Source organism: Lactuca saligna, chromosome 7 (genome assembly GCF_052625555.1).
Source record: "Lactuca saligna cultivar CGN05327 chromosome 7, ASM5262555v1, whole genome shotgun sequence".
Classification (NCBI taxonomy): domain Eukaryota; kingdom Viridiplantae; phylum Streptophyta; class Magnoliopsida; order Asterales; family Asteraceae; genus Lactuca; species Lactuca saligna.
The window spans coordinates 4,878,188-4,892,124 of record NC_136423.1 but is presented as its reverse complement, the minus strand read 5'-3'; the positions used below and the strand labels follow the sequence as shown (position 1 = coordinate 4,892,124).

The 13,937-nt window shown below is 35.5% G+C and overlaps 1 protein-coding gene across 1 annotated transcript; it reads left to right on the top strand.

Annotated features, from left to right (window-relative positions):
• Nucleotides 1-2,578: 2,578 nt before the first annotated feature.
• On the top strand, nt 2,579-9,060 carry LOC145005090 (NAD-dependent malic enzyme 59 kDa isoform, mitochondrial-like). The gene is made up of 19 exons (XM_078964138.1): nt 2,579-3,068; nt 3,940-4,036; nt 4,178-4,296; nt 4,385-4,552; nt 4,665-4,793; nt 4,891-4,951; nt 5,031-5,134; nt 5,279-5,362; nt 5,813-5,919; nt 6,316-6,409; nt 6,500-6,613; nt 7,078-7,143; nt 7,290-7,362; nt 7,432-7,518; nt 7,599-7,653; nt 7,731-7,802; nt 7,923-7,985; nt 8,079-8,193; nt 8,760-9,060. The coding sequence occupies exons 1-19, from the start codon at nt 2,913-2,915 to the stop codon at nt 8,829-8,831; spliced, it is 1,836 nt and encodes a 611-aa protein (XP_078820264.1). The 5' UTR covers nt 2,579-2,912; the 3' UTR covers nt 8,832-9,060.
• Nucleotides 9,061-13,937: the final 4,877 nt, after the last annotated feature.

Sequence of the window (13,937 nt, the reverse complement as noted above, 5' to 3'; positions counted from 1 at the left end):
TTAAGTTCTATGTTAAACAAATCAGAAATCGGGAAGCAAACTGCTGGACAATAAGTATGCCGTTGTTCCCTGTATTTGTCTGGCTAGTATCTTGAGAATAGAGGATTATATGACCACTTTTCTAAACTAGCGTGTCTTAGTTCAACAAGGTTTTTAAGAGCTATGATTGTTGGCCGGTTCCTGAAGTCATACTTGCAACTATAGTTATTAGACTTATCCAAGTGGGAGACTGTTGGATAAGGTGTCTAAGTCCATAACTATATTTGGTATATACTTGACCCGATTTAGCATGGTCCATTTGGGTTGCACTTCACCGAAACAATTTGGAATTTTGTGAATAGGATATTTATGATTTATTAATACATTATAAGTTATAATATATCAATGTGAAATTATATTATTTAATTAGTATTTATCAAGAATTAGTTTGGAATTAATTTTGTGATCAACAGACACTAATTAAATAAATAGGGATTGATTGTGTAAATCGTTCATTTTTATAATGTGGACTATGATCCATGATTCCTTGTGTTAGGCTAAACTCATGTGATAACTGATAGCTTCATTTTATTTACTTCTTTTTATAGTTTTTTTAGCACATTTCATTCGCATTTTACTTAATTTCTATGCATATTTTTTTTTGTTATTTTTTATGACCATTTCGGGTACTTTCTAGTTTCTTGAGCATTATTGCAGATTTTTTGGAGACTAGCGGAGCGGGATTTTTGGGAGGCGATTGGACTTGAAGGGTAATGGGGATTTCATGCTTGATGGCTATGGAGGTGATTCATGGAGTCGACTTGTCAACTGCTTGAAGGCTTGGAAGAATTGAGCTTTAAATTTGAAAGACGCGGGAGAATTTTTGAGTGTGCAAGATCGATGTTTGGGAGTTTGCGGAAGCTTTGAGTGATTTGGAGAGGCAAAATGGGCTCAAAATGAAGAAATATTAAAGAAAAACAGGCTAGAAGCTGATTAGACTCGACCCTGGCCGATGAACAAGCTGTTGGGGCCCAAGACTTGAAGAAGCCCAAAAATTCGTTGCAATCACGCAACTCGCGTAAGATTCCCTGCGGCCTGCGTGGATTCCTGACAAGGGCAAATTCGGGATTTTGTCGAGACCTCTATAGTGGGAAGGTTGGTGTGCCTCTTCAGCCTTATCTGGATGTCCGATTTTGACACTTTCTTTCTGGAGTTTGGAGCACTTTTGAAGGCCAAGAAAACCTCCAGAACATCTTCTTTTCACATCTTGATTATTGTAAAATGTTTGGTACAATCTTCTCTAATTCTGCTTCTTTGAGTTTAGTCATGCTTGGCTAAACTAATCTTGGTTGACTTTTTGTTGAATCCTTTGAACTTTTGTTGAATGTTGAAGAATCCATGAACTTGTTCTTAAATCTTTATGGAAGTGTTTGTGTTTTAACATATTATCACTACTAGTATGTTTTTATTCATGAGTTTAAATGTGTTTGTGGTGATTAGTTGGCTAATTTCTTGATTAAGTAAAGGATCCTCAAATTAGCAAACAACAAATGATTTTTGTGTTGTTTTTGCTTCACATAATCATAAAAACATTTTCTCCAACATGGTAGTGAAAGCAATTGACTCCTTTTGGATTTGATGGCTTTTTAGTTCTTAATGCTAGTTGACTTTCACTAATTACATACTTAATGGAAATTGTGATTTTGAGTAAGGAAATTGTTATGAGCTTTTCTAACCATTTTAAAAACTAAGAAAAGTCTAGGTGATTTCAAGCTTCTTGGATTACTATGGCCAAATTGAGATTAGGGTTTAGCATAGACGTTCTTAGGGTTTTGAGGCTGATGGAAGGTCAGTCTCAAAGTTTTAAGGAGATTATATAGGGTGCAAACCATAAAAATTAGGGTTTTCCTTTACAGTGCGTACTTGTCGAGTTGGGCATTCCAACTCGTTGAGTAGATCCTAAATTCCGCGTCCCACAATTAATCTCTACTCGACGAGTTGAAGCACCCAACTCGTCGAGTTGGACATTCTAACTCGTTGAGTAGGTCCTGAATTCCGCGTCCCACATTTGATCTCTACTCGACGAGTTGAAGCACCCCACTTGTCGAGTTCTAGTCCAAAACCCTAAAATTCGAAAAGTGATTTGATACCTGAAACAAGCGTTACAAAATATAGATACAAAAAGAAAGTTTTAGAGAGTGTTACTAGTAGTCGATGGCGTAATTTTGAATATGTTGACTGATATCATCAAACTAACTAAACTCTTTGCCATACCTTCATATGTTACCCAAGAAATTGATGAAACCAGTTATCGACCTATTTTTCAGAATGCATGGCATTAAATTTTTTATTTTTAGTTAAAATATTGATGCTATAATTTAAGACGTCTTATTTAAGGTTTGAGATCTTTTAAAACTTAAAAGATCAATATACCCTACAACATTCAATTCTCATAAAGATATAAAAAATAAAGATAACATTTTAATTTTATTAAATATGCAAGGATTGCCGATACGCGGCGAACCCTAAACATTCCTCCACAATCTAAACAAAAAACGTGTGAACCTCCTTTTAAAGACTATTTCCATCCTATAAAATCCCCAGAAAGCCCTCGATAGCGACAAACGGACAAAGGGTATCATATCGGGCAGTCCATCAACCATTCACTCACCTGCCCGGAATTGGATTCTTTCCCATTCGTCCCCCATTCCCTGCCCGCAAATCTCGGGCAGTCTTCTCTCGAACAGGCTTCCTTCAACTGCAACACGACAGTGGGATATCGACCTATACGTACAGACTATCATGTATCTATATGTTATATTTATATAGATTTTTGTATCTATATATATGAACAGCTCGCCAATCATACATTCCCTGTGAAAATTGACATCACTAGACGAATTTTTTGGAGCTTCTGTTTGGTGTAGGGAGACATGTGGAGGAAGACGGTGGCTCGATCGGCAGCGGTGGTGGAAAACCTCCGAAAGTCACGGAGCTTTTCTATCGCGGTGTCGACGTCTTCGATTCCTGGTCCTTGCATTGTTCATAAGCGTGGAGCTGATATTCTTCATGATCCTTGGTTTAACAAGGTTTGTTGATTTTGATATACGTAATTGTGTCGCATTTTTAGTTTCTCTTCTACCAATTTGCTAAAATTGATGCATGGTGTACAACTAATTTCTGGTAAAGGTAGCACTAGTTTTATATTACAAACAGTATGTAGTTTTGCAGATCTTCAAAATTTCGTAGTATTTGTGCTGTAATTGTGGTGAATATGTGTTATTGAATTGGTATTTAGATTTGAGACTTTTGTGTTTTGAATGTTCTTGCTCCGAGTAAAGGGTGGCGTTAAATCGTGATAGATTTGATTTTTAAAACAACCACACACACCACACGAAAGAAAATAAACATGCTGTGAACAAAATAAGGGGAAAACGCTGGTTTACAACACTTCAGTAAAAATTTTGTATTGAGTTTGGTGGATTACTCTCTTACACCATTCTGCATGAAACTTTGTTTGTGAACAAACAATATTCTTGCAGATTTGCAGAAAACAGTGAGAAAAGCACACCTGCTAAATCATATAAAAAAGAACACACAAGTTGTTAAAAATATGGAATTGTGCCCATCTCTTTAAAAGGGAATATATACCCCTTTATTCAAAATATAGAGATAAGTGCAACCTTTTCCTCACTTCCAAAAAGAGGGCTATATTGTTCATTGATTGTGATATCAAAAACTAACCCTGAAAAGGTTCTTGTTCTTATTCTTTCACATCTCTGTTTCAGAAAGCAGGTTGTAGGGTTGATTAAATCAAACAATATTTCATTAATAGACAAATAGAAGCTCTTTTTGACTATAAATTGTTTTTCCTAAGAATAAATGGTGATACCTAATATAATTGTTTTTCCATTGTGTCTAAGTCTAACTAATCATTGCTTGTGGAATATCCAAGAACAGGATACTGGATTTCCTTTAACAGAAAGAGACCGACTTGGGCTTCGTGGTCTCCTCCCACCTCGTGTCATATCTTTTGAACAGCAATATGATCGTTTCAGTAAGTTCTATATTTCTTCCAATTCTGTTTTTGTTTTTAAGTCTTTACATCATTAGTTATTACATATACTCAATTTATTGTATGTGCTTTACAAGAATAGCATTAAGTTTGTAACACCAATATCTATATGCCTATTGTTAGTGGAGTCATATCGATCATTGGAAAAGAATACAGAAGGTCAACCAGATAGTGTTGTATCCTTGGCAAAATGGAGAATCTTGAATAGACTACATGACAGGAATGAGACATTATACTACAAGGTATATGATATATATCATACAGTATTATATAAAAAATGATCAAACAGATGATAATAATGTAAAAAATGTTTGAATTTGTCATCACTAGGTACTGATTGATAACATCAAAGATTTTGCTCCAGTGATATACACTCCCACAGTAGGTTTGGTATGCCAAAACTATTCAGGGTTGTTTAGGCGTCCACGTGGCATGTACTTTAGTGCAAAAGATAGAGGAGAGATGATGTCAATGATTTATAACTGGCCAGCTCAAGAGGTTATATGTGTTCCATGATCCCATTTTAACATAACTGGTCAAATAAGTCATTTTTCATTATAGGTATTTTTTATGTTGACTAAATTTAAAGCAAATTAAATTATACATACAGGTGGACATGGTAGTGCTGACAGATGGCAGTCGTATACTTGGCTTAGGTGATCTTGGAGTTCAGGGAATTGGTATTCCAATTGGGAAACTTGATATGTATGTTGCTGCTGCTGGTATTAATCCACAAAGGGTATGATTTTTAATGTCAAAACTTGAATTTATTTTTCTTTACAACTTTCATACACACAAAAATTTATGAATTGTGCTATCTGTTCTTTTGATTATAGGTCCTTCCTATTATGCTTGATGTTGGAACCAACAATCAAAAGTTGCTAGAAGATCCTCTTTGTAAGTAGATACACATACATAACCGCTACTTTGTACCGGTATTTACAAAATTGCCCCTTCATTTAAATTTAATTGACAGATTTAGGGCTACGAGAACAAAGATTGGAAGGAGAAGAATATATTTCAATAGTGGATGAATTAATGGAAGCTCTTCATGCACGTTGGCCAAAAGCTGTTATCCAGGTTTTTTTTTTTTTTTTTTTTTTTCATGTCAGGTTTCTTTTATCTGTTGTAATGTTGTTTTGTGTTGTTTTGTTTTAAAAAGGCAATTCAGTCACAAAAGAGTAACCTTATTGATTTGACTTTTGGAATGGTCATGTGAATCAGTTTGAAGATTTTCAATTCAAGTGGGCTTTTGAAACTCTTCAAAGATACCGAAAGAAGTTCTGCATGTTCAATGATGACATACAGGTTAGAGCATTTTTTTTTCTTTTTCTTTTAGAGAGTTAACTGCAAGAAACAGAAATGCACTTTTATTGATTGTTTATTATAGCATCCTGCTTTCATTTCTTTGTATTACAACCATGTACCAATTATAGCAATGTTTTCCAAATACAAAACTATTTTCACTGCTACAATAAGACCAAATTTGGAAGTACAATGTTTTATTTGGGTATATTTTTCAAAATACAAGAAAAACTTTGAAGTTACATTGTTGTAGTGGAAGGAAATGAAAGTAGGATGCTATACTAGACAAATATATGGAAGTACACTCATATATATTAAATTTAGCTATTTTGTTATATCAAACATCGAAAGATTTGATTTTGTGCTAGTATTTGTCCTGAAAAGTATGTGCCAGTTTTATTAATTTACCCTAAATATATATATATATATATATATATGTTCAATTGATGTTAGGGAACTGCTGGTGTTGCATTAGCTGGATTACTTGGAACTGTTAGAGCACAAAGTCGACTGTTGTCAGATTTTGTTGACCAAAAGATTGTGGTTGTTGGAGCTGGAAGGTATTTATTAATACTATAGTCTAAAATGCTGGATAGAAATAGCAATATACTTTTGTTTATTATAGCTAGCTAGCATTCTAGTTTCATTTCATGTTTTCATAGCACTCTACTTTAATTTCTTCTCATTACAGCATCCTACCTTGAAAAATCTCCCCAAATACAAAGCAATTTTAAGTGTGAATGATAAGAAAAAAGCTGAAAGTAGAATGCTATAATTGGATAGATTTATTATAGTCTTAAATGTGTTATTGAGAAAAAAAAAGAGGTTGAAACTAGAATGCTGTAAAAGAAGGTAATGAAAGTAGGATGCAGTGAAAGTAGAATGGTGTATTTGTTGGGTTTAGCAGTTTATTATATAGAGTAGAAGCTCTTAGTCTGTATATTGTTTTGATTCAGTGCAGGGCTTGGTGTTCTTAAAATGGCATATGAAGCTGTGGGAAGAATGTCAGGAACAACACCAAACCCTCAGTTTTTCTTGATTGATAAAGATGTATGTATTGCACGTTTCTATATTATTTTATATTATACTATATTTTATATATGAAGGAGTGGAATCTGATAAGTTTTGATTTGGTTGCAGGGTTTGATCACAAAAGAGAGAAGTGGTGTTGACCCAGCAGCTTCACCATTTGCAAAATCCATTGGAGAGGTTCAAAGTATTGGACTCCAGGAGGGATCTGATCTCCTTGAAGTGGTACATTACACCTCTTTTCTAAAATAACTTCTAAATGCAACGTGCTTCCATTTATGTATTTGTTTATTATAAAATCATACTTTCATTTCTTTTTTCTTATCAATGCTCATCTCCTTGAATTGAAGTGATACGTGTCTTTTTTAGTTACATACCTTCTTTTGTTCCTTTATGTTAACATTCTACTTTCATTTATTTTTTAATAACGATGTTGTACTTTCAATTTTTTTTTTGTCTTGTTAATACTCATATCCTTGAAGTGGTAGGTTTTTAAAACAAGAGCAAGCTAAATTCAAGAAATAAGAATGCACTTTCATTTATTTGTTTACATTAACATCCTGCTTTCATTTCTTTTAGTTACAACATTGTACTTGCCAAACTTTTTCTTATTAAGACATCTCTATAAACTTGTGCTTGTGCTGTTCCTTTCAAACGTAGTTTACAGATTTTGATGTTTTACATTACAGGTCAAAAAGGTCAAACCTCATGTCCTTGTTGGTTTATCTGGAGTTGGAGGTATTTTCAATGAGCAGGTGTCGTACTTACTCTTTCACTGTATTTTTTTAATTTTAACCCAACTTAACTTTAATGTATGTCTTATTGCTGTAACTGTAAGTCTAATCTTTTCAAATCTAACAGAAAGCTCCTTGTAATTGATTTTTCTTTTTCATATGATCAGGTGCTAAAAGCCATGCGAGATTCTGACTCCCCAAGACCTGCTATTTTCGCCATGTCAAATCCCACAAATAATGGTTTGTTTGTGTTTATGAAATGCATTTTTCTTTTCATGGATTATTAATTATATATGATTTATGAAACAGCTGAATGCACTGCTGCTGATGCGTTTAAACATGCTGGTGACAACATAGTTTTTGGAAGTGGGAGTCCTTTTCAGAATGTTGTTCTTGGTATGTTGCATTTCTTCACCTAAATTTCATTTTGCATTTCTTCACCTAAATAATCATTGTCTGACACTTATTGTTAACAGGAAACGGGAAATCTGGCCATGTAAATCAAGCAAATAACATGTACCTCTTCCCCGGGTATGTTTGTGCTTATCTTATTTCTATAGGGCAAATTGGTCATTTTGCATCTACTTAACAACGTTTGCTTATTTTAGGATTGGTTTGGGAGCTCTGGTTTCTGGTGCTCATCTTATAACAGATGGAATGATGCATGCAGCATCTACATGGTATGACTATGAAACTAAACAAAACAAAATCATCTCCAGACATGGTTGGTTTAAACTTTAAAGAGATAGCTTTTGACCTTTTACAACAAAATAATTTCTTTTTTCTTTGTGTGTGTCCAGTCTTGCCTCGTATATTACAGATGAAGAAATCCAGCAGGGAATTCTGTATCCATCCATCAATAGGTACTGCTGTTTATTATAATTACTAAGAAATATTTCATTAAATAATTATGAGTTTTTAAATATATGTGGCTGGCAATCATTATTGAATTGTAGTATTCGGAAGATAACTGCTGAAGTAGGAGCTGCTGTGCTTCGGGCAGCGGTCAGTGAAGATCTAGCGGAAGGGCGAGGTGAAGTGGGACCCAAAGAGCTCGCACACATGTCAAAAGTATGTCAAATCTCCATACTTTCATCTTTCTTTTTGGCTTAATGGACTAACCACATAATTTGGACAGACATTATGATCCACCCAAAAAACCCTGACTTAATGTATTGAGATTCCAAATCCCTTACATGACCCTATCTGTCCTCATTTTTACCCCCACACGTTGAAATTGATGCAAGGGCAAAATGGTCATTTAATCTCATTCAATATGTTATGACTTATTTAGTCTTAAAAAGAACATGACTTTATGTAGTATACAACACGTTATCCAAACATACATCATACCCATTCAGTCACGGACTTGGATTTAATAGGGAAAAAAACAACCCCTAAGTCGTCATTTGATTGGACATGACAATACACTTGTTTGGCTAGGACTAGTAGGACCGAGACTGATGTTAATGGGACAAAAACTGTAATATTTGTCCCACATAAAAAGGTGTAACAAGGTGGGACAAAGACTCGCTCTCACTCTCGACCTCTTGTCCATGCAAAAAGACATAGATGCCCTTCTCATTCTCATAATCCGTTTAATCATTCATAAAAATTGTAATGTTACGTGTATGCAGGAAGAATCTGTGGAATATGTAAAGCGTAACATGTGGTATCCGGTTTACAGTCCACTTGTTCATGAGAAATAAAATGGATTGGGTCGAGGATTTGCAAATGGTGACTCATAGACTTTATTATTTAGTTAACATTGATTGCATTAGAAGAGGGTTATGATTTGAGGCTATAAATACAAGGCCTGTGCCTGTGCCTGTTTTTGATTAATTAACCGATACAAATTTTGATTCTTGACGAGCCTTTTGTGGCCGTTCATGTAGAATGTCACCTTATTGTTTTCATTATCAACTTTGTTTCTCTTTCTCTCTTAGTGAAAGAGTTCACAATATAATTATACTAGAGGTATGTGTAGCAAAACTAACCATTACCTAAAAGCCGTTTTTATGGCAAAAGTAGTTGTACGCTTTTGCAATTGTAAAATGATATAAAACATAAAAACTAAAAGTTAAAAGCTCTTAAAAGCCACAAGATCGTACTCTCGAACAAAGTTTTTTTTTTTTTTTTTTTTTTTTTTTTTTTTTTTTTTTTTAAAAAAAATAAAAGTTTCAAGTTTGTACCCGTGAATGATAACTTTTTTCTTTAATTCGATTTTTTCCTCTTAAAATCTAAAAGCCAAGGGGATGTTTGTTTCACATCTAAATGGTTCCTCAAAATGGTTGGATTTTAAAGCGTTTGGCTCACTATATATGTGCCTCTGCCATCAATGAATGAAAACTTGAACCCTTTGCCCCTTTGCTCTAATCTCACTTTCTTATTTGTAACCATTGCTCAACCAAAAATTGACTCTACTCTCGTTGATATGTTCCCCCGCTAACCCTCTTGTCGATGGCTTCCAATTAAAGGTTACTCCCATGATAAGATTTGTATTACATAAGAGTATAAATCAACGGATGGCCTTGGGCCGATACATACAAATGATAATGGGCTTATACTAAACTAAATAAAACATAATTATATACATACACATGTCCACTACCACCCTCTGTAGTTTGAGCGGGAGGAGAATTCCGTTCAAATTATTCTTGAAGTCGTTGAAAAGCTGCGTCGGGAAGTCCTTTGGTGAGGATGTCGACGTACTGAGTAGAGGAAGGGACATGAAATACCCGCACAACACCACAGGCAACCAGCTCGCGATCAAAATGAATATCTATCTCGATGTGTTTAGTACGCTTGTGTTGAACTGAGTTTGAGGTCATGTAAACCAATCTGATGTTGTCACAGTAAACAATATTGGCTTTGTTAGGCTATAACACCTATAAAAATTCATGAAAAATTTAAACTTTTAAAAACATTCAAAATCATCATTGTTTACAATCTGTTTCCAAAATAAGATTCATATCAGAGAAATCCCAAAATCATGAAATAAACATGAGGAGGTACACGATCACGCTTTCGCCTTCCCGCGATTCTCAAAAGTACCTGAAACATAATCCAATAACTGTAAGCTCAAAGCTTAGCGAGTTTCCCCTAAAATACCAATTCATAACATATAACACAATATAATAACAACATGCAATGGGTCCACAACTTTACAGAGTAGATTACCCCTGAGCCCACATCATAAGTTTGGCTTGCCTCACAGGCCCACAACTTATATCTGGCTTGTTCCCCAGCCTGGTCAGTCAACAGACTAAATACTGCTAAGCCCTCAGTACGAGTCTGGCATGCCCGACCCGACCCTCAACTCGTATCTGGAATGCTCATGAGTCCTCTGTATGAGTCTGACATGCCCACCTTGGCCCTCTGCTCATATGTGACATACTCCAGGGTTTGTTTGCTACAAAACAAAGCAGTACAACCTCAACCCAACCCAAACAATATGTCGACATATAACAGATAAAATCATAAATAGATAAACAGACAATTAACAGGTAGCCCTACAGATCTACCAGACTAGCATAACAAGACTACCATGCATAACTATATCATACTCAACATATTAGCAATAAAAAGACTACCATGCATAACTATATCATACTCAATATATCAGCAATATCTGGTTATCAAACCAATGGGCCAACCTTGGTGCCTTCGACCCGAAAGTATAGTGAGGAAGACTCACCTCACAAGCAGCCGAACTGATAAGATCTAACTCCGAATCCTAGCTCCCGACTGAAATCCTACAACCATCATGACCAACCCATCAAAACCTCAAAATACCCAAAATGCCCTCAAAAGTCAAACTTAGTGAACCATGGTCAAAATCAAAGTCAATAGTCAAGGTCAACAAACCATGTTGACACAACTCGTCGAGTGCACTTACCAACTCGTTGAGTTCCTTCAGTAATTCGAGAATCGGGAAACCCCAGCCAACTCGTCAAGTTGGCTAGACAACTAATTGAGTTTTCCCATCTTAACGCATTCAGTCATTTTTCCTTAAGTCTAATGCTTTAGAATGTAGATCTGGTACCCAAAGGCTGAAAAACCACGTAAAGTTGCTAAATTTACGTCCATGCATAACATAATGACGCTAAAACACTCAAATAAGGCCTAATAAGGGACCAAAAGCATGATGGAGACCTATATCTAGATAAAGATTGAAACTTTAATCCGCAAGAGGCCACAAAACATCCAGATCTGAAAGTGATCACTTCATGGAATGATCAAACCAAGAATAAACCCATAAATGAGCCAAAAATGACAATAAACTTCCAAGGAATAGATCTAAGCAATAGATGAGCAAGGTGTCGACTTAATACCTCAAAATGACTGCTACAAGAGAGTAGGTTATGGATTTATAGCCTCATTTCCACACAAACCACTTCAAACTTCAAGCTTCTTCAAAAGAACACCAATAATTCACTCTTCAAGCTCTCACACACAAATATGGAAGAAAATGCACGATCTAGGGTTTTATGGACAAAGGAGACTGATAAGGAGGCCACCCAAAGTGTTTAAGGCCTTTAAATAGGGTGCAACACCGTAAAAATTAGGGTTTTTTAATCACCTCACCAACTCGTCGAGTTGGTCCAAAATATGTGCGACCCAAGGATTTTCAACACGTCGAGTTGAGGCCATCAACTCGACGAGTTCAAGGGAAATTTGTCTTTCAAATTATTAAATCTCATACCTGGGAATCGGGATGTTACATAGGCGGACATTAAAGCTCCATAAGTAAGTTGTGAACCCAACATGTCTTTGCAACGACATTAACAACACCTTGATACTATGCCTCGACACTAGAACGAGAAATAAATCCTCGCTGCTTAGAAGACCAAGAGATAAGGTTATCACCAAGAAAAACATAGTAGCCTGAGGTCGAGCAACGTGAGACTGGGTATCCTCCCAGTCTATGTTAGAGTATGCACAAAGATCAAACGTGGGGGACACATGTAGCTGTAAACTGTGATCAAGTATCCCTCTAATGTAACACAAAAACACATTTAAACTTATGTAAGTGAGTCTCCAGGGCTCATACATAAAGAGCCAGATATGCTGGACAACAAAGGCAATATCCGGTCGTGTGAAGGTAAGGTACCAGAGTGCTCCGACAAGATTGCAGTGGAGGGAAAGGTCGGTAACTAGCGGTCCAATGGCATCCAACTTGTAGGTAGTCTCGACGACGTATGCACTGGATTGCAATGAAGCATATGTATGTGCTCAATGATCTAAGATGCATTCCATTGAGACAGAAAGACACCATGAGGCGATCTAGTGGTAGAAATCCTGAGAAAATAGTTGAGAGTGCAAAGATCAGACATGACAAACTCTTTATTGAGCTGAGCGATAATGGTCTAAAGTAGGGTCACAGAAGAGGCAATCAAGATAATATCATCGACGTATAGTAAAAGATATGCAATGTCAGCTCCATGTTGATAGATAAAAAGGGATGAATTAGTGAGAGTGTTTTGGAACCCCATATGAAGGGCATGCTAAGCGGAGTGATGATACTAGGCCCATGGGGCATGTTTGAGGTTGTATAGGGCATTGTTATATTTTATGAAACAAAGATGGTTGAGCATGTTTTGTCACATATACTTTCACGAGAGTAAGACCATAATTTGTTCCAAGAATTGACTTGATGATATTGAAAAGGAATAAGTGTTGTGATCTTTGATTCTGTTGAGTTGTATTAGGGAGTGCCCAAAGTCTTGTTTTGAGACTAAAGCCAAGTTGACTCAAGGTACATTCTCAACTATGGTACAAAACAGGGTAATTGGGTTGGATTTTTTCATGTTTGTTTTGATTTCATGCATTAAGTTTCAAATAGTTTTAACTTTAATTTTCTTTTCTTCTATTCTATTTTATTTTCTCCAGTTTAAATCTTCTTGTTCTTTCTTGAGGACAAGAAAGGTTCAATCTTGGGGAGATTTGTTAGGTGCATTTCATGCATTCATTTTGTAGTTTTAGTTCGTAAAAGTGCATTGCATTTAGGTTTAAACTCATGCATTTTGCATATTTTTCGGGATTTTTCATGATGCAATTCCATTCACACACTTTTATGATATTTCAGGGACTTTTGAAGGTTGAATCTTGATGGAGGAAGTTGAAAAGAGTTGGAGACAAAGTTTCAGAAGTTTTGGAGCATTGAAGAGAGAGAATGAAGAAATAAAGAATTTGGCTTCACAGGTATTTACACGGTCGTGTAAATGATAGCTTATAGTTTACACAGGCCGTGTAAACGCATATACAAGAGCATTCTACTTCGAAGGCCTGGAAGGATTGAGCATTCTACTTTCCTTGTTTACACGGTCGTGTAAATGGCACCCTTTAATTTACACGGGCCGTGTAAACGTCTCAATAGTTTTTAAAGTAGTTTTACTCTCATAAAATTCAGACAATCAGTTTTTTTGGAGGTTAAGTCGGATTTGGGGCAGAGAGAAGGCGATTTTCAGAGCTTTTGGAAGTAGATTAACACTTGGAAACACTTTAATTTCCTTTTTGTAAGTTAATTTGAAGTTTAAACTTGTTTGATTTGTAGTTTAACATAGACATGTGTGGTTGATTTCATTATCATTTCCGAATTTGAATTCTTAAGTATGTGTTGTTAGGCTGTAACTTGAACTTGATTTGTGTTCAACATCTAGTAATCTTTGATTTGATCTTAATCATGTGTTTGGTTTATTCTCTTTTTCACTTGATCAATGAATTAGGGTTCTTATCAATCTAGTTAATCAAATTGTAAAATTCATATATGTTTTATGATTTGATGTTAGTAACATGCACTTAATTGATTGTAA